Source organism: Epinephelus lanceolatus, chromosome 5, assembly GCF_041903045.1.
Source record: "Epinephelus lanceolatus isolate andai-2023 chromosome 5, ASM4190304v1, whole genome shotgun sequence".
NCBI classification, from domain to species: Eukaryota; Metazoa; Chordata; class Actinopteri; order Perciformes; family Serranidae; genus Epinephelus; species Epinephelus lanceolatus.
This window is the reverse complement of record NC_135738.1, coordinates 26439326-26462869: the sequence shown is the minus strand read 5'-3', so window position 1 is coordinate 26462869 and position 23544 is coordinate 26439326. Positions and strand designations below refer to the sequence as shown.

Here is a 23544-nt window from a genome sequence, read left to right as displayed (position 1 = left end):
TTTTTTTTATCTCTCGTGTTTTTTAACTGGACGTTTCAGAGTATAAATTCAGCTGGGTCAGTAGAGAGCTGTGGACGGATATAAGGATTAGCTAGAGGTTATAAAGTGCTTGAGATAAAATGTTTATAAAACCACACAACACTCCATTTTCACTAGTGGAAATTTTCTCTCTATCCACGTTAAATTGGTAAAGGTTACCAACTTCTTCAAAACAAACAAACAAAAAGATACACACACTAAATAGTTGAATGCTTCTTAAAATTTCACCAAGAAAGCTTCTGCAAACCCAGTAACGAGGATTAACCTTTTGAAAACACTGGGAGGTGCCAAAACGAAAGGCCAAGTCACATTATTCACCAGGATGAATCTCATTTGCGAGTGTTAACAGCCCCTCCTCTTTCTGCCCTTGGGAGAAATCCCCTGCAATACCACTAAGCATTGATATCCATTTTGGTGAGTTAACAGATAGCAATATTTAAACTCCTCTCCTCCTTAATACAGTCTGCTCAGGTGCATACTCCAGCCATGCCAGCAAATATGATGGAGGCAAAACATTCTACAAATGTACTTAATTTCAGTCTTTACTCTTAGAGTAGATTTTAGTGAAACTGTTGACACACGCAAACACAAAGGTTAATTAACTGCAAAAAAAAACAAATCTCACATTATCCATGTCAAAAGTTTAAATTGAGTGGTGACATTATTTCAGCCTTGTTTCAATGCCAGATTATCCCCCCCTCCTTTCCACACAACAGACAGAAAAACACGTCTCATAGACTCACAGTGAAGTGAAGGTTTGGAGTTTCCACACTCACAAAATGAGATTCAGCCCATATCTGACACTTTTGTGCAATCTGATAGTCACTCCATGGTCGGCTGTTTTATCTACCCTGCCTACTCTCACAGACTCATCTCCATCACATTACGATTCCCCCGTTTCCCTGTCGCTGACATTCTTTAACCCTTTCCCAGTTTTTCCACCGAACCTGGTAGGTTTTTATCATCATCATCATCATCATCATCATCTCTTAGGCTCACATTATTAAAACACTCTTAAGAAAACACTGCATTTCTGAGACTGATGGATAAAGCAGTTATTACAGGCCTCTCTGATCCTGCAAGAGGGGTAATAACAAAGGCGGATTCTTCAATTCAAGGACAATGGATGTATGAAGGCTATAAGTATTTATAAATATTCCATTAAAACAAGGAGTTACATGAGCTCATAATTTGGGGTTTTAGGTAAAAGGGAGCATTAAATTCTTCAATCGTGTGGCATTGGCACAAAACACCACCGTTCTGTTTGTTGATGTAAGGATGGATAACTCTCGGCTACATATCACTCACTCTCCTTAGTGCCCACATGGTCCAAACATATATCACTGCTTCTGTAGGCTTTCCAGTAGGTCCTCGATTTTATTCATGTTGGACGATGCAGATATCGACGCCTGCAATTGATTCTGTAAGCTGCTCTGTATCTGGGTCTGTAGATTGGTCTGCATTGGAGTCGGCAGGCTTGTTTCTATGGTTGCCTGCAGACCAGACTGCAGAGCTGTTTGTGTGTTTGTCTGCATTGCGTTCTGTAGGCTGGTCTGCATGGCGTTCTCTAAGCTGGACTGCATTTGTGCCTGGAGGGTGTTCTGTAAGCTGCTGTGCATGGTGGTCGGCATTGTGGAGGCAGCTTGGCCCATGGGCTGGTCCAACAGAGGCTGCATGTGACTGGAGTTTTGGGACTGGGCCTGAGCTGGCAGGGTGGGCCCAGAGGAATTGAGCAGCTGGGGTGAATCTGGGAGGAAGAGAAAATGGAGGAAATCACTGTGATTAAATGGTAAGTAAAGGTATTGGCAGTGGCATTCAATACAGTTCTTAACTCAGATTTACCATACGTCAGAGGTGGAGAAGACCAAAATCATCTTACCATTCTGGATGCCAAACACAAACAGGTTGGCCTGTCCTTGTGGAGCCACATTCCCACCCACAGTTGTCTGGAAAAGCTGCTCTGGGGGCTGCTGGCCAGGGTTGGCTACCACACCCACACCACCCTGTACCACAAAGATGGTTGTGCCAGGGGCTGGAGCCTGGTTGTTCAGCTCCTGTGAGCCAATAGTGCTCTGCAGGCTGGACAGAGACGTCTGTGGCAAGAACAGCTCCACGGGTTGACTGCTCGGCACGTTGCTGGAACTGGGGCCCACTTGCATTGGCTGCTGTTCTTGGAACAGGTTCTGCTGTTGGTTCTCAGAGGATGTGGAGTTGCTGCCTGAGGAGCTCTGGTCTTGGAAGGACATGGGCTCTGCTGGGTCTGGCTGGGGGATTCCAACACTAATGCTCCCCATGGGGGAAGCGCCTTGGGTCTGAGTGCTAAAGAGAATAGTTGGCGGAATAGCCTGGGGGTTTAAATCTGTGGTGCAGAGGAGGAGACCTGTTTGCTGGGGTTGGGAAAGCTGACTCTGGGGGACAGGGTTAGGCTGGGAGTGGTTTGGGATATTTTGGAACAAGGAGCCCTGCTGGCCCATTGGAAGCTGCGGTGGCTGTTGCTGGTTCTGCTGTGGAGACTGCTGCTGCTCCATGGGGGTGCTCTGTTGCTGCATTTGGGAGAGCTGAGCTTGGGGTTGGTTCTGAAACATTGCAACAGACTGGGACTGGCTGTTAGATGTCTCCATGGAGGCGATGAATGCCAGCTGCTGTGGCTGTTGTTGGGGCTGGGGGTTTGGGGACAGGTATAGGGTTGACCCTGTAGGCTGCTGCTCTGAGTTGAGACTGCCACTGGCAAGAACAATCTGCGCGTTCTGAAGCAGGGCAGCCTGGACCTGCTGTTGGGAGCCCTGGGTCTCAGCCAGGGGCCTGGGCGATTGAAAGAGCTGCTGCGGGGGAGATGTGTGGGACGGAGGCTGTGTTGGGAAGCTGGTTTGGATGGTGAGCAGCTCTCCAGCCTGTTGAAGGAGGGACACTGGCTGCTGTATTTGTGGGGAGGAGTGGATCTGGGGCTGAAGCAACTCAGCCTGAAGGTGCTGCTGTAAATTCTCCAACACCTGCTGCTCTTGCAGTTGTTGTTGCTGTTGTAAGTTGCTCAGCGCCTGATTCTGCTGCTGCTGTTGTAGCTGATGTTGCTGTAAATTGGTAAGTATTTGATTTTGTTGTTGCTGATCCTGAAGTTGGATGTTGTTAAGGACTTGCTGTTGCTGATTTTGTTGCAGCTGTTGTTGTTGCTGTTGAATATTCTCCATGATTTGTTGCTGGTCTTGTGGCTGTAATATAAGTTGTTGTTGGATCTGCATGTTGCCAAGAACCTGCTGCTGTTGCTGCTGTAAGTTTTGCTGCTGTTGTTGATGCTGAAGGTTACCAAGGATCTGCTGTTGTTGCTGCAGTTGTTGATGTTGCTGAAACTGTTGCTGTATTTGTTGTTGTTGTTGTTGCTGTTGTATCTGTTGTTGCTGTATCTGTTGCTGTTGTTGTATCTGTTGTTGCTGTATCTGTTGCTGTTGTTGTATCTGCTGTTGCTGCTGTATCTGCTGTTGCTGTTGTTGTATCTGTTGTTGCTGTTGCATCTGCAGCTGTTGCTGTGGCGATAGCGAATTATCTGTGGTTCCCAATCTAAGGCTATTCATGTTCTCCTGGACGTGCTGCTGCAGGGAGTCTGCAGAGGGAGTGGGGCTGTACAGCACAGAGTTCAGCTGCTGCTGGGCTACAGCCGCCTCTATAACCTGCTGGAGCGTGGTGTTACCTCCAGCCTGTAGCTCCCTTACTGCCCTCTCCAGCTGTGCAACCCCTTCCTGGGGGAATAGGGGAACCTGTGACTGCTGTGGCTGAGAGGGAGTTGCTATCTGGGGCATGGCCACAACTACAACCCCTTGGCTATTATTGGAACTCTCAGGCGGTATGCTGTCCTGAGGGTCTCTGAGGAATTGCTGCGGGACTTCTGGTGTCACAGGGGGGATTGTAGTATCACCCGACACTGGGAAGGAGGTTGTGGGGGCAATGTCTTGCTTTTGCATGGTGCTGAGAGACTCCAGGCTGGGGAAGACAGGTGGCGCCTGGGGAAGCTCCACATCTTCAGGTTGTAGGGGCATTGGGCTCTGAAAGGATTCTCCACCTGAATGAGGACTAGAGCTGAGCTCCAGCGTCTGCTGCACCGCAGCAAGAGGGTCAGTGGAGGGCTGAGAAAAGAAAGGAAACAAGAGTGTTACCTGTAACTGCAGTTCTGAAGTAGATATTTCTGTTCTGCCTTCTTGAAAATGACTGGTATCTTACCTTGAAGACGTCTGTGGCTGGTGGATTGCTGGACACTTCCATTGGTGTGTCCTCTTGGCGTTTGGAAGGCGGAGCAGAGCTGTCAGTTTGCTCAGAAGATAAAGATTTGATCTGGCCATCAAATATACATGTCTTGACCAGGGAAGCTCCCTCTGTCTTTATTGTCGGGACATTTGAGTTATCAGCTGTGGGTAAGAGTGGAAACAAAGGATAGCTTTGTGTCTTTGAGAAGAACAAGTGCCTATAATGATGTTTTGTGATTTAAGTCATTGATGAAACCTGGCATTCACACAACCAATATGTTGATTCAGACAACCAATGCAGGTTAAGTTTTCCCTCATATAATATGGTCACAGTATCTTAAAAATGGGATTACCATGCACATAGACTGGTAGCAGTACCTGAGTCTGGAGTGTAGGTGAAGGGCTGGGCGTCATGTGATCTACCAGCATTGGTCATCACGAAGATTCCCACAGAAACGGGAGAAGAGATTGACAGGTTGTGGAACGGAGGGACTGTCACTATCAAATGATTCTGAAAGAGATTGGAGATCCAAACGGGCAATCACATTTTCAGAAAAATCTCTTAAAGAATATGCTCAATGAAAGCGGGTGGGTTTGATTAATTCAAGGAGAAACAAGAGTATACACATCATTCAGCCGCATCTACCTGATGGAAAAGGTCCATGTCAATCTTTGCTTCAGCTTGCCAGGAATTATCATCTGCAAATAAAACAACATATGTTTCTTCTTCTGCCCATCAGAGGATTACAAGCAGAAACCTTTATCCAAACAAATTACACTGATGTACAACACTGACAACACCAAGCTGACCACACTACCTGCAATATTCTCCTGGAAAATAACTTTGGTTCCTTTGAGGAAGTTCTTTCCGATGATAAACACTTCCTCTCCTCCTCTCACTGAGCAGCTGTGAAGACTCTTCTTCAGGATCTCTGGCACTCCTGCTGGCTGGGCTGGAGAATGAAAGAAGAGTCAAGGGATCAAAACTCACATGACATCTGGGCTAATGTTTACCAGAGGGCATGTGGAAGACAATAACAAAAAGAAATTTCCACAGTCTGATCATCCTAAATGCTATGTTTGACGAAAGCCTCACTCCAAACATCACTGGAAACATAGTCTCATAAAGACCTATGGCTCTTTGTATTTCTTTAGACCAGTCACAATCGCCTTGGGCAGCACTAAGCCTAGGATGCAGCAATGATGCTCTTGCAAAATACTGTCTGGGGGGAAACTGGTTATGGTTGAGAGGTGAGTGCTGGCATTAAAATTAGTAAATACTTGGAAAAGAAAATGCCACATAAAAGATTAAAAAACATCTTAGCATGTGGGTTGCTAGCTTGGATGTTGTTATCATTTCACACACAGCCCTAAATGTGCATATAGGTCTTGCTAAGCATGACTAGTCACATGTTGTGTCAGAGATTTTGAAAATGGTAACATGCTTTTAAGTAGGCCACTGACAGGTTTATACCCACAGTCTACATTCTGTGAGCCAGACTACTGGAAACACAACTTTCCCAGCATTTAGCCTCATGTGTCCTGGCAGTGGCTGTTACCTTTGTAGCTTTAAACTGATGTTTTCTTTTTTTTTGGTTGATTTTGTTCATATTGTGCCTGAGCTACTTACTGCAGAGGATGGGTGATGAGGTGGCCTGTAGAGTAAGGACTGATCCATCAGGCTGGGGGATGTTGACTCTGAAGGCCAGCCTGGCACGTGTGCTCTTCTTCTTGGACCCTGCCACACCAATACGTGCCTCCACATCTGCATTACGCAGCTTCAAAATCCCTACACGGTCCACCCTGTAGGAACACGAAAGAATGGGAAATACATGACAAGCACACTAAGTACTTGTTCAACGTAATCACAGTGTAAGTATTAACTGACCCAGAATTATGCACAGAGAATAACCCCTTACGCGAGTGTCATGTCATTGCTGGGCTCCAGAGGGATCTCAATAACAGTGGTACCCTCTATGTCCACCTCCTTGCAGGCTGTGGTGTTGCGCCCTGTCACTCTGCACGCCTGGTAGAAACCGTGAGGCTTTACTCTGCCTGCATCATTCGCCACAAACACCTGCAGCACAACTGGTTCATTCACGCCTTCCAACTGGGGACAAAAAAAGAAACTGAGTGTAAACAACTTAAATCGACCCCCACTTACAATAGACATCGTAACATTATAAAAGACTAAAGTTTTAAAACCAACGCACACTGGTCATGGAGTAATTTCCTGATCCATACTAAGTGATGCTTCTTTACTAAAGCATTCATGAGAGTGCGCACTAAAACCATGCATACTGGAAGGTGCAATGTAATGTGTGGATGCTGGCCAGATTTGCCAGAAAGAGATCTTTTTTTCTCCTTGGATAGATTTTACAAAAATAGACAAAGGGAATACACTGCATAAGGGAAATGTTCAATTAGTACATCTTTACTGTTATCATACACATGCTCTGATGAATTTCGGGGCAATTTCGTTGAGCGCTTCATACTTTACACACATTAACAGCTGGGAGCAGCTCAGCACAGCCACCGTTTTATCTGCTGGCCACTAAGCAGCCCCAGTGGAGCAGTCAAGGGTTAAGTGCCTTATTGATAAATCAAGGACTGGCGCTATTCCTTCACTTCCTTTCCCAAATGTATCAGTAACAGGTAAAATTACTATTGGATGGTCTAGTGTTTAATCGTTTGCCCTCTTAAAATGGAGTCTGTTGTTGATTTGTTACACAGAATATAGCAGGCTACCCACTGAATGCTTCTCATGTGTCTGAACAGGCATGAGCGTTCTCTTGTGGCGCATGGTGCCCCACACTCTGTGTCCTGCGTATTTTTGGCCTTATTCAGTCACTTCCAACTTAGGTGTTAATATTTCTCCTGTGTCAAGAAGCAGCTGGTGGCCCTCTTTGTCACACCTTGACAGTGGGGAATCCCTGTTGTGTGCGGTCTTTGACAGAACCTCTGCTGCCCTCAGTCAGATAGCGAGCTCTGTGCTGGGTCTCTGGCTGCACCAGGATCTTTAGCTCTTTCCCGTCACTCCTCGGGGGATACTGAGTAGACAGTGACCCACCCTTCACTGTAGTTCCCGACTCCAGAGAGCTGCAGGGCAACAAAAATCACATGATAAAATTAATATGACTTTTAGAAATTCAATTACCCCAGACAAAACAAAGTGAAATGCCCTTCACTGTATTCCTACAGAGGGACAAGCGTACTCTGAATTAAAATGCCGACAGAATGTACATCTGACAAGGATCACCCCACCTTGCTATGGGACTGGTCTTGTCTGTGCCCAGCTGGGATAGGACAAAGTGAGGAGCCTTGGCGCTATCAGCATCAAACACATCCATGCTGTCCTCTGGATGAGCTGGCTTAGGCCCAGGCCGCTGGCGAGGGGTGCGTTTCCTCGACTTGCGCGGCACCTCTGTATTGTCGTTGTAGGAGATGGAGCTGATCAAGCTGAAGTTGGAGACGGAGTCATCTGCCCACATGCTGCTGCTATGCTCTGAATCTGGGCCTGTTGGACCAGATGCAGCAGGCTCCTCCTGGCAAGACATCTGGCTGTCGTCAAACAGGTCCTCAGGTGGCGGGGATATGCTCAACACAGGCCTCCGCTTTGATGGGGTGTTCTGAGGCTGCTGGACTCCTAGCCCTGACAACACTCCTGACCCTATGTCTCCTGTTGCAGTGTTTGCTCCACTGTTGCCTCTGCTGGGGGCAGATACAGCACCCTCCATACCTTGAATCTCTGAAGCTCCAGCTCCATCCCCTCCAGTGGAGTGGAGATGCTGAGGAACCTTGAGATGGTCTGAGGATGAGGTAGAGGAGCCAGTGGATGGGGCTCCCATGGCCAGGGATGGGGCAGAGGGGCTGGAGGTGGAAGAGGTGGCATCTGTGGTGGTATATACAGATAAATAAGTTAGTACAGATGCTCAGCACAGTGCAGGCTAGCAGTCCCATTCAAGCAGCTGAATTTGTGCATGATTTGTATTGATTTCCCCTCTTCCCAACTCTAATTTCAACAGACTGTTGTGGGTTATATGCTCTCACTGTGCATGCGAGAGCTATCAAGCATTGATCAAATATTCTGAAGTTAAAGTTGAGAAGGGTACTATAGGTCCCACAATGTTTTGATTCCTACAAAACCTTTCTCAATTAAAATCAATGTGACAAAACTGACATGCTTTGTTTACAAAAACAAAAGCAAGCTACAAATTGTTACATACACATTGCCAGAAAGAAACATAACAAAATCTGGTCAAACTTTCTTGTACAGCCAAATTTGCAAGCTGGTAATGTGGCGCCAAATTAAATTTGCCAGGGTTGCCAGGGTTACAGTACAGTTTGTGCAATGTGCATTCAGTAGTAAACAGTAGTTTGCGCATGCCAATTGGAAGATTTGGTTGGGACTGAGCGTAGCCATGGAGACAGAATAAACAAGCCTCTGACCTATGGAGCAGTGAACTGCAGACCATTTTATATGCAGACACTCCCTGCCTCAGAGGGAACTTCCTGCAATAAAAACGAGACAGCCAATGAGCAACAAGAGAGCTGATCATTCAAGATTCAACTTCTGTCAATCAGTAAATTGGATGAGTTCATGTGCTGAAGAAGGAGTAACTTTTGAAGTTGATCATTTATTTATACACATTTTGAAGCACGTGTATTTGGTTAATGATGATCTGACGGACATTACAGGGGTCATGCTTTTGATCAGCACTGCTTAAGGCCAGCTGGGTCAGACAGGATAGTTAAAGGGTAGTGTTAACAAAAGCGCTCTCTCCGACGCTGTTGACCAGTTAGTTTGCTCTCTAGATTAAAGTCAAGACTAGAATTCTTCAGGGATTTAACTGATGTTGGCTGCCCTGAACCATGATCTAAGATCAGACCATATTCCTCTGGTTTGCTAATGATAGCTAAAAGACAGTCCAACGATTGCTAGGGGCAACTTCACTGTTTCATAAAGAGACAGAACCTTCGTAATTAGCTGATTTGAAACATGGGAGTAGTCGTATTAGCTGCAAAGCTCAAAAGACCTGAATAATATCTGATGACCTTCTGTTGTATGCGTGTTTAAAAGTGTATGTGTGAATGACAAATGTGCATGGGCTATTTCTGCTTTAGGCAAAATATTTAAAAACAAAACTCGTAAAAATTACAATGACACCTTCAGAGAGATTCACTGATGCGAAAGCGCTAATACACAGACTCTGGAACACAATATAATGTCATAACATGAGGGATGTCTGAGATGACTGCTTAAAGCCAAAGGGTAGTATTGGATCAGCAGCACTGGGGTGTTGCTGCATCTCTAATGCCGGACCACCTAAACAGATTTTTAACTGCCTAAAAAGCTGAGTGAAAAGAAAGCACTGAGCACAAGCATCACAGGGGGAAGTGCTGCTGAAAAAAAAGAGTGAAATGAGAAAGAACAAGCTATGTTAGCATGCTGTTAATGCAAACTCGCCATTTCTTGGAGCTGTGATTCAGAGCAAAGCTTTCCATGAAGAGGACTGTGTATGACTTTCATTACAAAGAAGACACTGAGATTCCCTCTCACTAGTGAGCTATAGATTTGTTACATAATAACTCAGTTTAGAAGTTGGTTTAAACTTTATTCAGCAATTTTTAATAGATATCCTTTTTTTCAATCAGTCAGTTTTGTAAAGTGGTTTGATGAGGAGCTGCAGGCACTTAATGCAGTTGTAGTTTGGGTGACTATAGCCCCAACACAGAGTGAAGGCAAGCAATGCCCCTTCCCATGCTGCTGCTAGGATTATAAAAGAGTACCTAACAGGATCACCTAACACCAGCATGTCAAACAATCCAACAGATGGGACTAACTGAACAATGAAAATGATATTCATTGATTGGTGGTTCCTGTAATTCAGCTTGATAATTAAGAAATGAGAATCCCAAATTACACTTAAATACAGTTCAAGTTCAACTGTAAAGATCACCTTTACCACTCTGTCCCCAACCCTTAAGTTGGTACCAACACAGCTTTGTGGAACCAGTGAAAACCTTGATATACCCAAAGGAAATCTAATATGTCCGTGCCTTGCTATGCCAGCAGAATTAAAATACTTTCACTGAAATATAAAAAGCATCATAGCTCATATAATCTCAAAGAGTCAAAAACATTGTCTCAGAAACTGTCGAAAGGGTGAAGTTGCCCCCAGACACTAATGCAGGCCATATGAGTTTCTTCACCCCTACTGTTTTGGGGAATAGTTTGGCAAGGGGAAACTGATCCCAGATCATGGTTTTCATGGACTGAGCAGGTAGCTCACCTGAGGCCACGGCTGCAGAGGGGGGAGGTCCCGCCTCTCCCCCACTCTTCTGGCTCATGGTGGGTGGATCTGTCTGGGTGGACGACGGCTGGAGCTGGAGCTCTTTGGGAAGGAGGTCATATACCGACTCTGTTATAAAGGATGAGCAGAAGAAGATCAATTAGATTCTGAAATATCACTTTATTGTTTATCACAGGACCATGTAACTAAAAAAGCTTGTCCACTCTTCACAAGTGGAAGTTTTGCCTGAAAGGGACAATTCACCCCAAATCAAAACTACATGTTTTTCCTCTTACCTGTAGTGTTGGGGATATCGGCTATAAAAATGTCTGCCTTCTCTCAATTATAATGCCACTAGATGGCACTCAGCTTGTGGTGCTCAAAGCGCCAACAAAATACATATGTAAAACTCAACAGCAACATCTTTTTCCAGAAATCATGACCCTGTTACTCAAGATAATCCACAGACCTTGTTGTGAGCAATTTCATGTAGGAACTATTTTCTTTCTACCAAACTAACCCGGCCAACCCAATCACCATGCAGAGTGAGGCAGGCATCTGCTCACAGGCGAGAGGCTTGTGCTCATGACAGTGTAAGATTTAAATATTAATGGCATCCTCCTCAGCTGAGCTTTAATGTTAGGTACCTAAGTGGTGCTGGATGAGCCATAAAGAGACACTGCTGTTGAGTTTTTCGATTTACTTTTTGCCGCTTTCAGCACCACAAGCCGAGGGCCATCTAGTTCCATCATATTCAAGAGAAGGCAGACATCTCTACAGCCGATATCTCCAACACTCTACAATTAACACCAAAAAAATCTAGATAGATAAATAGCACTACAGGTAAGAAGGAAAATATGTGTTTTTGATTTTGGGGTGAACTGTCCCTTTAAGCCTGTTCAGAAATGAAGCCCACTGAAATCACAAACCTTTTGTGGTAAAATTAGCCCCCATTTTTAAAAGGAGGACAGAGCATCTGCTTTTGCCATCAGTTAACTTGAGATGGTGTGCTCACAAGCATACATTACTATGTGCATATCATTGTCCAGTGCAGAATTTCCTTCATATGCAGTGCCACTAATCACAGCTAGACACAGGCTCCAAAAATTCAAAAAGACCCAATTTCTCTTTTGAAATACGGTCAACAATTTCTTCACAAAATTAATTGTCAGTCGTTAATTTCACTCATAGTAATGCAGTCCAGGTGGTTTCTCACTTGGTTGGATGTGGTTTGCTTCTCAAAAATTAGCAGAGGCAATCCTGGAATGTGACTGTAAGCAAACCTTGGTCTCATGATCAGAGTTTTTGACATGTAGCCTATACAAAGAAATTCTGCTGTCAACACTAACACAAGGCGGGGTATCTTATGATGAACTAAATTAGCCTCTCATGGGGTTTAGTGTAATAAGACCTACAGAGACATTCCTTGATATTTGATAGTGATATTCCTAGAAGTCTATAACCAACACTGCAGCTACACTGGAATAAACTGCGTCCGTTGGCAGATAAACACATGATTAGGTAGTCTGGTTGCTAAGAAACAGGGACCCATCAAGACCCTGACATGGATATTTCAGCTGTGCATCGGTGGCACCCAGCATGTGTAGTAGTCATCTGACACTCTGCTATGACTTAGCACCAGCAGAATGGTGAAACTGACAAGACACATGATCTCGCACTTCTGTGACGTCAACAATGCTGCTAAGGGAGTGACAACACAAAGTCACCACAGTTCACACAAAGAGCTGCACAGTGCTCCAGTTCACACAGGCAGGCAAAACTTATAGCATCAATGTGGGCCAGCTCCATGCTCCATTGTTTATCCATCACTAATCTGTCTTTAATGGATAGTTCCCTTTGAAAATACAATAAAAGTTGTTTATCCGTCCACAGGGCTTGGAGATGTAGCCTGCAGCAAATCCCATTACGGCGGAGATGAATAGCATTTGGGTTGTGGTGCTCCAAGTGCCAAAAAAATTACATATGAAAAACTCATCTGCAATGTTTCTCTCCAAATAAAGAAAGGTGTTGATAATTCACAGATTTTGATGCGAACAGTGTCCTGTGCAGGAAGAAAAATACAGCGCAGCATAGTGATAACTGTACACAATGTAATCTGTAGACTATTGTCAATAACCAGGCTGTTTGAATGAACAGTTCCTCTAAAACCGGACAAACCATGACTGTATTTACACAACTTCTAAAATAGAAAGTCAAACAAAAGATCTCCATTAACCTAGGTGTCTTGGATAAAAGCTCATATAATAAACTTTAATGTGGCGTAGAAGCAAATAGCAAAGTGTGCATGATCCTCACGATAACCCTCCATCTGTGTCTGTTGTGCTTTGTTCATAGTGTGAAGAGAGAGTCTTTGTGAGAGTCTTTGTGCAATGATGCATTACAGATTGACTGGCAACCCGACATGACCTCAGCCTTGACTATTACCCTTTCACGCAGGAGATGCGTGTATGATGCGAGTCCACTGAGTGTATGTGCAACCTGCCCGGAGCCCATTCATGCGCAACCAAGAGCATGCCATTCGCATATGACGAATGTCGTCACCATTCAGACACTCACACTACATCTGCAGCATACCCAAAAACAGACTTGTATTACATAATAAAGATAACAGAAATGCCTGTTCACTGAGCTGTGCATCTTCCGACCCAGATTGGGAGGAGGGTCACAAAGCCAGGCTGGATGACATGCATTTGCTGGATCAAAATGAGTCAACACTAGGTTTAACTATGTCTCTATGCTGGTTTGAATAAGTCACTTGCTCTCCCCGTGTGATTGCAGATCACAGAGCAAAGCAGTACAAGCACAAGATGATATTTTCGATGGATCAGTGGTGCTTACACACATATCCTCCCTGCGTACAGTATTTACCCCAAACATTCACATCACAGTTTGTTTAAAACATTCTCAGTAATCCCACTGATAGAAAACCTACCCAAATGAATGTTACAAGATTAGATTTTATAGTGTCAATATGGAACAAAACTGCCATGAAGCTTATCGACCACATTTGCCTGCCACATATTGAGCATACTTGTTCACATGTGGACTATTAGGTTCAGTACAGTTACATATAATATTTAGTCTACTTATCTTTAACACATAAGGCTGATACACAGTCCAAGCACAAACTGGTTAACATCCATTGGTGCTCAATCATTCATGTTATTTGGATATGTAAATTCACTGTCTGGATTTAATTCAGTGTTTTGAATTTACTCATGCGCCAGACTGCCAAGGGAGGGGACAGTAGGCAAAACAGTGTTTGTACATACACGTGGTGTGGCTTGTGGTGGTCGAAAAATTTAAGAAAAATAATCAACACTTTTCTAATACTGATTCCAGTAAAATACTTTATTATTTTGCTTTTAAAAAAATGTTTCAGCCTAAGAAAAAAAAAGCCAAAGATTTAAAATGTAGGTATTAATTGTTGTCAAACAGCTGTATACAGAAAGAATCACATTGTTTAGTGCTAACTTTCGTTACTTTATGATTTTGTATATTCTATTTTACCGTCACATTACATTTTGGACTTAAAAGTGTTTAGCTTTGAGACAAAGCTCTATTCATCAACTCGAAAACATTTAACACTATCAAAGTCCCTCTTATTTTCCAGGCAGAATAAGGTGCTTCCTCTGAGCTATGGCGTATCCTTGCAGTACGGATCAAACATATATGATTTCTGGGAAGCGGTATTATTATTTGCGCAGCTGTCGTAAAGACAACCGGATCACTTTCCGTTTTGCTCAGAGCCTGGCAACAGGGCTTTATTTTGATGGGTAGAGTTTCCACATTTACGTTGGTTGTTCCACCATCTGCCATTTGCGCTACTGGGAATAACAACTGCAAAGAACTTACATTGATACTCTTTAGTAACTGGGGATAGCTACTAATAGCTACAAGCAAAAACAAAAGCGCTATTCTCTTCCTGTTTTGGTTGCACAATGGCTGACACACTTCCTCTTTGTGGTAAATTAAGCCGTCATTTGTGCGGGAGATCGCACTCAGTTGCAGACAGAATCACATAGTGAAAGAGAAGCTAAGAGGGAATTAATATGAATGGAGATGGTGTCATTATTCTGTAGCCACATTGTGCAATATACATTAACTTCATAATGATAAGTTAAAGCAAAAACATTGTCTGTTTCCACTTCAAATGGCTTTACAGTGAACCATGTAAACATCTTAGTCAAATAGTTTGATTGACAGAGGAAAGGTTACAAGAGAAAATATGATGCTGGCCCTGACACATAAACCTCAGTTGACAAGAAATATTAAGTTTAGCTTGCCACTATTCCCAGTTGGATACTGGACACTGATAATATTCAGGGATTTTGGAGTTGCTCTCCTTTGTTTTTACATAAGTCAGATGACATCTGTATAAGTTTATGTGCAGCCTCTACAAGCTTGCCCGAGTATGCCCAAAAAAGTAGGCTGCTACACACTAGCCAGCCAGGGGGGCGGACTGAGTTAAACCTACACTTAGAACAATTAAATTACCTCATCTCAGAGTTATGCACTGCTCGCATTACACATGCCTTAAAGGTTTTGCCAAATGGCAAGGTCACCAGTCCATTTTTATTCTTTGCAGCTGGCTCGGGGATAAGACGGGGGATGACAGATGAATAGACAATACATGAGGCCTATGTTTTTGTTGCAAATGAAAAAATATGCAGACCAAGAATGTGTCCCAGTGCCCAATAATGGCTCCCTTAATTACAATCTTGAACTTGTAACAATATGCTCAAGCCAGAGTGCAGACAAAAGAGCTACTCACTGCACTCCAACCACAAAGAATGCCATTTTTGGCTATTTATGCCATCTCTGTTTACCTTGAAAATGAATTATACAGGCAACGACTGACTGGATACTGTATTTGGTTCTCCATGCCCCAATTTATGTATGATGAAAAAAAAACAACAGATCAGTGGTTCTAGCTTAAGATATAAACCGATTACTAACTTGTACATGCAGTTACAACGACACATGTCATATGGATTTTGACCTCTCTAAGACACAAGCTGTGTGCAAGTCAACCTAGACTGAACTTAACCACTGCACTTGCTTTCAACGGTGTAGTGAATAAACAAAAAGACATGGGTGTGTCAATAAAAGTTACGAGGCAGCACGCTTTTAAAGGATTATTTCCAGGGGGCACTTTCATTTCTTCTCGTATGCCTCAGGTGACTGACAGTAATTGGAGCCTAATGGATGCATGCACCGAAATGAAGACATTCACTTCAGAGGCACACTGAAATAACAATAGAACAGAAATAAACTCACATTTCTTGTTTAACGTCAAGACTTCAAAGGGTTATTACAGTAACGCACAAAAATGAAAAACATACACTGTAGAGTTTTTCTATGGTCAGACCAAATCGTTTCAGAGCTGCAATACATGTCCATGTTAGTCTGACACAATGGAGTCTAATCGCACACACTGATGCTACAGTTCAAGTTTCTCACACTGATAAGTTGTGAGATTGTTTTTCCCCACTGACTAAGACTAAACTGTCTTTTTGTATTTTCAATCCATCTAAAAGGAAAACAATTGGGAAAAAGGGGGAGCAGATTAAGATAATATAGAAACTATGTCATGAAATATTTCTGTGATAAAACAAACATGCAAAATCGCATAATGTCTCCACTTTAACTTGGAGGGGAGGAAATATTGATGTCAAATAGATAACCCTTTGGCAAGTCTCACAGCAGCACACATTTTTTCTTTTATTGAATATTTTACAGTGTTGGGAGAGTTGTGAGTTGTGTTAATAAATAAATAAACCAGACTTCCTTCTAAGGATGGATAGCAATAATTATGTTACAGTGAATGCGGCAAACAGCTAATCAAAAATTAAGATATGGGTGACTTTGTGAAACTAATAAAGTGGTTTTGAAAATTATTTTTTAATGATATATTGTTTGACAACCATGTATTCAAGGTCATTTACATTAACACATAGTTCACATCAAATCACTGTCATTTGTTTCAGTTTCAGAGCTGAAAGAGTGTACACATCCTAGAAGATGATCCTAGAGTGAATGTAGGCAAATGTGGTCTGTGCAAAAAGACCTGGCACACAGTTATTTATTATATTATTAATACATTACTATAATTATTTATTATTTTATTTTCCAATTAAAGAGATCAAGGTTCAAGTCACTACTGAGGTTTCACATCATGTGCCTCGTTTTGAGCCAAAACCCGCTAAACAGTACAATCCTAATCTGGCAGGCCAAAAGGCAACTTGGCCAGCTGTCCCGTCTCTAACTTACAATCTGATATCGTTAGATCGTTGATGAGCACGTCTGCTACCTTGACCCCAACACGGAGCACACACCCAATTGCTGAAATATAAATAAACAGTCATCATGTGATACAGTGTGACCATATGGCAGGCTCAACTGAGCATTTCAGGGTCACATAGCAGTGCTTTCTGCTAGCTCATGGGCATCCTATACATAGCAGCCAGACAGCTGTGAGGACAGGAGGTCCAACAGCAGCCAGGTAAGCATTGCACTGGGTATAAATGCTATTTTTCTGACCATCAAAGTGTGGACTAAGTCTAAAACCACGTGGTAAAACAACAGAGGAAACCCTGCTGTCCTATCAAAATGCACTAATCCATGCATCTTAGTTTAAGGGCAGTGAGCACAACATACAAGGCTTGCTCATGAATAAGCAATAGCACATCAGATGCCAGTGTTGAGTAGCAGATTAACAGACTGTTTCCTCACACATGAAGTTGATACACTTGCTAACAGGAAGGAAATTAACCTGCAGAGAAAGTGCTGCTGCAAGCCAGCACAAGTCCACTCACCCAGCTGCCCACAACAAAAGTTAACGGTCTAGCTCCTAATTGATGTAGCAACACCCTCCTAATAATAACAGTTAGCTGACTCGTGTCCAAAGCGTATTATTAAAATTTGGCACAAGCGGCCCCAATGGCAGCTCCCCCCTTTAATCTGACAGTGAGACTGCCATGCCCTGAGCTTTCAAGTGCCAGTAGCTGCATTCTTTCTGTGTAACCAGAGAATGTGAGGAGGAAAACTCTGGCTCAATTCCACCCATAAACCAAAACAACAGAGGGACTGTCACCCAACAAAACTAAACAAGGAGCACACACTAAACAGCACGCATGTACGCGTCCTTCTCTCGCGATATAAACATGCATCCACACAGTCACACACACCCCTCTGCAGAACCCCACTAAGACTTTAGGACGATAAACCAGTGAACAATGTGGTGACTAGAAACAAGCGATCTCGCGTAGCTGTGGCTAGCTAATACCCAACATAACACCAGCCATCAGCCCACTGAAACACAAATCAAACCACATCGATATGATCTCAAGTATCCCCGTTATAATTAGACGAGCAACCTAGCGTATCATGGTCCTCCACGCATGTGACATGGACTGCTAACCAACCAGCTACTCGCCAATGCAAGAGCCAAATGCAGCTAACTAACTGAGCTAGCTAGGTTGGCTAGCAGCAGAAAAGAAGCTAACTACTGCTAGCTAGCAGCTTAACATGAGCCATCAAGACATTCATATTACTTCCTATTAAACCAGGGCAAACGGGTTAGTGTCTTCATCGTAGCCTTTATTTAGTAAAATCTTACCTTTTGAATATAGAGATTTGGGGGAATTGAGGTCGAGATCCGAGCTAAGGAGGGATATAAAATCAGAGGGCATCGCAGCGCTTCATCGAGGGGAGGGGAAGCGGACACTCTTTAGTAGAAACGAAGTCGGCAGCTCTTGGCCAATAAATATTGCGTTTTACAAGCGGAATGTTTTAATAGACAAAGTAGAACATCGGAACAATGTTAAGGCGACAAAAACAAAACTTTCAATATCAAAAAACCGTTAACTGGCACGTCCCACGTTAGTGTGTGTGTCTTTGCTGAGAGGAGACACATTTCGTGCTACGTTGAGACGAACACACACAAACACACACACACACACTTGCCTACAGTTGGTCGGCCCACCTCCTAGCCCCTCCCCTTTCTACTGCCCAGGGGCATGCGCTGTGGCACCTGGATGAGCATACAGTGAACCATCATAGAGGGAAGTAATGTCATTACACTGTATGGTTTGTGCTCATAGTTGTGGGTCACCTGAATTTAATTTATATAATGTACATCTCGGGTGGATGGACTAAGTGTGGCACAAAGTTAGATTATGTTGTAGACTTGGAAATACACCCTAAATCTTATATGTAGGCCATATTCTGTCCCATCTTCCATAACAGGTATCTTCACGTACTGACCCAAACATTTCCGTAATGTCCTGACATTATATTTGTCCAATGAGGAACTGTGTATAATTTAAGGGACATGTGTTGGCAGAAATTGTATATAATAAGTGGTGCAGCGTCACCTCACAGTAAGAGACTTCCTGGTTTGAATCCAGGGTGCGGACTCGAACCCTGGATGGGGCAGCCCTTCCGCACAGAGTTTGCATGTTTTCCTCGTGTCAGCCCAAGTTTTCTGCAGGTGCTCCAGCTTCCTCCAACAATCCAAAGACATGCAGACTGGGTAAATTGGTGAATCTAAATTGTCCATAGGTGCGAATGTGAGCATGAATGATGTCTGTCTTTGTGTACCCCCATAGCTACATATGGAGGGGGTCCCTTCCGCGTAGTTCGCCATGTTGTTCTACAGTAGCCCAGAATGGACAAATCAAACAATCTGGCTCTGCACAGGACCATTTGCTTTTTCACATTTTTGTGTCTGTTACATGCTTGACACAATGCAATCTCACCGCTAGATGCCACAAAATCCTACACACTGGACCTTTAAAGCTACAGTCGGTAACCTTTATAAAAAAATAACCATGTGTCATAGGCTATTTGCTGAAACTGTCACTATATTCTGACACAAGTACAAGAGACAGTTAGTCTGAGAAAATATCATGCCCCTCCTCCTCGTCCTACTGCTTTTAAGGGCATTCCTGTACCCAAAACAACCAATCGGAGTGGAGAAGTCTCTAATGCAGCTGTCAGTCCTGTCAGTCACAGCTGAACTGTCAAACTGTCAAACTAGGCAACGCTGATCAGATATAAATCAAGATTCTGTTACTGCATTGGTTATTTCTTGCTTCAAATGTTTTCAGACACATATATTAGTGTAGCCTACTGTTTAGCTGTAAAATGAGAAAGTGGGTCCGGCTAGTGGGCAGTGCTTGGTTCTCCAGTTGACTGTATCCAGTATCCAACATGGCGGCTGGGTCACAAGCTTTCTCATTTAACAGCTAAACTGTACACTAAAATGTTTTTCTGAAAGCATTCAGAGCAAGAAATAACCAATGCAGTAACAGAATCTTGATTCATATTTTTGTACAGCGCTGCCTAGACTACAGTTCACGAGCAGTTATTGACATGATTGACAGCTGCGTGAGATTCCTCGGCTCTGATTGGTTGTTTTCATTCACAAAAAAACAAGCCATTAGAAGCGCTACAAAGCGCTAGGCTGAGGAATCTGATTTTTTTTTACAGATTATATGTCTAATTCAGTTCTGTGTGAAAAAAGTGACAGTTTCAGCAAATGTGAAGTCCTTTTTTAAATACCAACCACAGTTTTACATAAGCCTACTTCTGTCTGTATTCCAAGATAAGTATTGTGGGTATCTTCAACATATTGGCCAGCAGTGGAAAAAGTATTCACAGCCTACTCAAATAAAAGCAGCAATAAGAATACAAAATAATGATCAATATCTTACTTTGGTAAAAAAAATAAAAATAAATAAAGCAAATTGAAAGTATCACTAAGTAAAGTCAAAGTACTGATTATGCAGCAGAGTGGCCTTGGTCAGTGTTACATTACAAAATATTTGATTATTATTACTTATTTTAATAGCTGTTGCAGGTGGAGTAGTTCAGTTTATGGCATCAATTTTATTTTATGAGATCATTATATGGTTTGTATGTGACATCATAATCTGAAAAGTAATTAATGATGTAAAGAGTTAATTTTCCTCTGACATATAGCAGAGTAAAAGTATAAAGTAACATAGATTGGAAATAATCCAGAAAAGTACTAGTGCATCAAAACTGTATTTATGTAGGCTACAGCACCTGAGTAAGTATAGTATAGTATGTATAATACTTTACTGTCACACCTTGCCTTGTTAGTTAAGTTACTTTTTGTTTCTCACATTTATCTTTGTTTTATGTTGAAACTCACCTGTTGTCTCATTTCAGGTCCTTCACTTCCTGCCCTCGTGTTTTCCCACCTGACTGGAAGAGCAGAGGCTTGGGCTACTGCAGAGTGGAGTAGGAGGTCCCCGGTTTGTGACTCATTGTCTGCATTCACTAAATCCTTCACCCAGATCTTCCAGCAGACTATCCCCGGACGAGAGGCAGCACGTGCTCTGGTGAGTCTGCGACAAGGTAAAAGGAGAGTTTCTGATTATGCCATAGAATTCCGGATCCTGGCAGCAGAGAGTGATTGGAATCAGTCTGCGCTGTTTGATGCCTTTTTGGATGGTCTTTCTGACACCATTAAAGACTATCTTGCACCCTTTGACCTACCTGTTGACCTGGACTCACTCATTGCCTTGGCCATTAAAGTGGACAAGCGTTTGTGTGAAAGAGAGAAAAGCCGAACCAGCTCTCGCAGTTCCCCACCACTCCACTGGAGGCAGCAGACCAGCAACTCTTCCTCTACTTCATGCCGAGCCATGCCTCACTCGGATTCGTTTGCAGCACCCCCTGAGGCCTTGGAGGTGCCCATGCAACTTGGGCACACTCGTTTGACACCTGAGGAACGCCAGCGAAGAGTCTCTGAGGGCCGATGCATCTACTGTGGCAAGATGGGTCACTTCATAGCATCCTGTCCAGTGAGGCGATCAGGCCCAGTTGTTAAGGTGAGAAGCACATTGACTGCTAGTAATTCCTCCCGGATGTTGCCACTTGTATCTCTTCAGTCTCCTGTGCTTTCTCTTAAGCATCCTGTCCTGGTGGATTCTGGTTCTGATGCCAATCTTATGGACTCTTATCTCGTCAGGAAGCTGGGTCTTAGAACTCTTCCCCTCGACCAACCATTGGATGCCAGTGCTCTGGATGGAAGAATTATCTGTAAGGTCACTCACCGCACTCAGACACTTCTTCTGTCATTCCCAGACTGCCGCACAGAGCACATCAGTTTTCACGTCTTTCATTCCCCTCAACATCCACTCATCCTGGGTCACCCCTGGCTCCAGACTCACAATCCTCATATAGACTGGTCTACTGGTCAAATCTTGTCATGGGGGAAAGACTGTTACCAGGACTGTTTTGCTTCAGAATCTCAGCCTGCTGAGGAGTTTCCAGATCTCTCCAAGGTTCCTTCCTGTTACCATGACCTCAAGGAGGTTTTCAGCAAGGCCCGAGCCACCTCTCTGCCCCCTCATCAGTCCTACGACTGCGCCATAGACCTGCTGCCTGGTACTTCACCACCTAGGGGCCGCCTGTACTCTCTGTCAGCTCCTGAAACCCAGGCTATGAGGAAGTATGTAGAGGAATCGTTGGCTGCTGGGATTATTCGTCCTTCCTCCTCTCCGGCTGGTGCAGGGTTTTTCTTTGTGGACAAGAAGGACAAATCCCTGCGGCCCTGCATCGATTACAGAGGACTCAATGACATCACCATTCGTAACAGGTACCCCCTTCCGTTGATCTCTAGTGCTTTTGAACAGTTAAATGGTGCTAAGGTGTTCACTAAACTAGATTTGAGAAACGCTTATCATTTGGTTAGAATACGGAAGGTGGGCGAATGGAAAACTGCCTTTAACACCCCTAGTGGTCATTATGAATACCTGGTTATGCCATTTGGACTCACTAATGCCCCTGCAGTATTTCAAGCTCTTGTCAATGACGTCCTTCGGGACATGCTTAATGTATTTGTTTTTGTATATCTGGACGATATTCTGATCTTCTCCCCTGATGAGCAAACACACATTCAGCACGTGCGGCAGGTCCTCCAACGTTTCCTCCAACACCAGCTCTTTGTGAAGGCAGAAAAGTGTGAGTTTCACGTGCCCTCTGTGTCCTTCCTGGTGTTCATCGTGTCGGAAGGGGCGGTCCAGATGGATTAGGTTAGTGCTGTAAAGGATTGGCCTACTCCAAGCACCCGCAAGGAGCTGCAGCGTTTTCTTGGATTTGCAAACTTTTACAGGAAGTTTATCAGAAACTTTAGTTCTGTTGCTGCCCCTCTCCATGCACTAACCTCTCCCAAGTCCAGTTTCCAGTGGAACTCCCAAGCTGACCATGCTTTTCAACGGCTCAAGACCTGTTTCACCTCCGCTCCTGTCCTGACACTCCCTGACCCCAACTTGTGGAGGTCGATGCCTCAGATTTAGGTGTGGGAGCAGTGTTCTCCCAGAGGTCAGCTACAGACAACAGGCTGCATCCCTGTGCTTTCCTCTCCCGCAAGCTTTCTCCTGCTGAGAGAAATTATGATGTGGGGAACCGGGAGCTGCTGGCCATTAAGGTGGCTCTAGAAGAATGGAGACACTGGTTGGAGGGAGCCGAACAACCTTTCCTGGTTTGGACCGACCATAAGAACTTGCAGTATCTAAGGACAGCCAAGAGGCTCAACTCTCGGCAGGCAAGGTGGGCTCTCTTTTTCAACCGGTTTCTTTTCACACTGTCATATAGACCTGGCTCCAAGAATACCAAGCCAGATGCTCTCTCCCGTGTATTTTCCCCTGGTAACTCTGCCACTGAACCTTCACCTATTCTGCCTCCTTCATGTGTTGTTGGTGCATTTTCCTGGGATATTGAAAGAAAGGTCTCTGATGCTAACATGAACTGTCAAGTACCGGCCGGCTGCCCGCCGAACCAATTGTTTGTGCCCTCTGATTTACGTTCCCAGGTCATCCATTGGGCTCATGCATCCTCATTCTCCTGCCATCCTGGTGTGCGTAGGACATTGTTTGTCCTGCGTCAACGATTCTGGTGGCCAGTCATGGAGAAAGAGGTGG

The 23544-nt window shown here is 43.9% G+C and overlaps 1 protein-coding gene across 2 annotated transcripts; it reads right to left on the bottom strand.

Moving 5' to 3' along the window:
• Nucleotides 1-1235: 1235 nt before the first annotated feature.
• Nucleotides 1236-18532, bottom strand: LOC117262144 (nuclear factor of activated T-cells 5-like). Of its 2 annotated transcripts, none has more exons than XM_078167978.1 (12): nucleotides 18207-18532; nucleotides 10565-10693; nucleotides 7536-8163; nucleotides 7187-7370; nucleotides 6191-6381; nucleotides 5902-6074; nucleotides 5090-5224; nucleotides 4918-4970; nucleotides 4650-4782; nucleotides 4249-4433; nucleotides 1919-4154; nucleotides 1236-1786 (listed from the first exon to the last, which is right to left on the bottom strand). In XM_078167978.1, the coding sequence occupies exons 1-12, from the start codon at nucleotides 18277-18279 to the stop codon at nucleotides 1380-1382; spliced, it is 4527 nt and encodes a 1508-aa protein (XP_078024104.1). In that variant the 5' UTR covers nucleotides 18280-18532; the 3' UTR covers nucleotides 1236-1379. The 2 variants fall into 2 exon arrangements, with proteins under 2 accessions (XP_078024104.1, XP_078024105.1); XM_078167979.1 differs by lacking the exon at nucleotides 18207-18532 and adding an exon at nucleotides 8721-8783 and having other exon boundaries at nucleotides 10565-10637.
• Nucleotides 18533-23544: the final 5012 nt, after the last annotated feature.

Bases quoted from the DNA above. Each gene is read 5' to 3' on its own strand.
- LOC117262144 (XM_078167978.1), bottom strand. From the start codon at position 18,279: ATGCCCTCTGATTTTATATCCCTCCTTAGCTCGGATCTCGACCTCAAT. The intron at 6,382-7,186 runs GTGTGACAAAGA...TTTTGTCCCCAG, and splicing joins AGGGATTCCCCACTGTCAAG to TTGGAAGGCGTGAATGAACC. The intron at 6,075-6,190 runs GTAAGGGGTTAT...GTGTTCCTACAG, and splicing joins AGCAATGACATGACACTCGC to GGTGGACCGTGTAGGGATTT.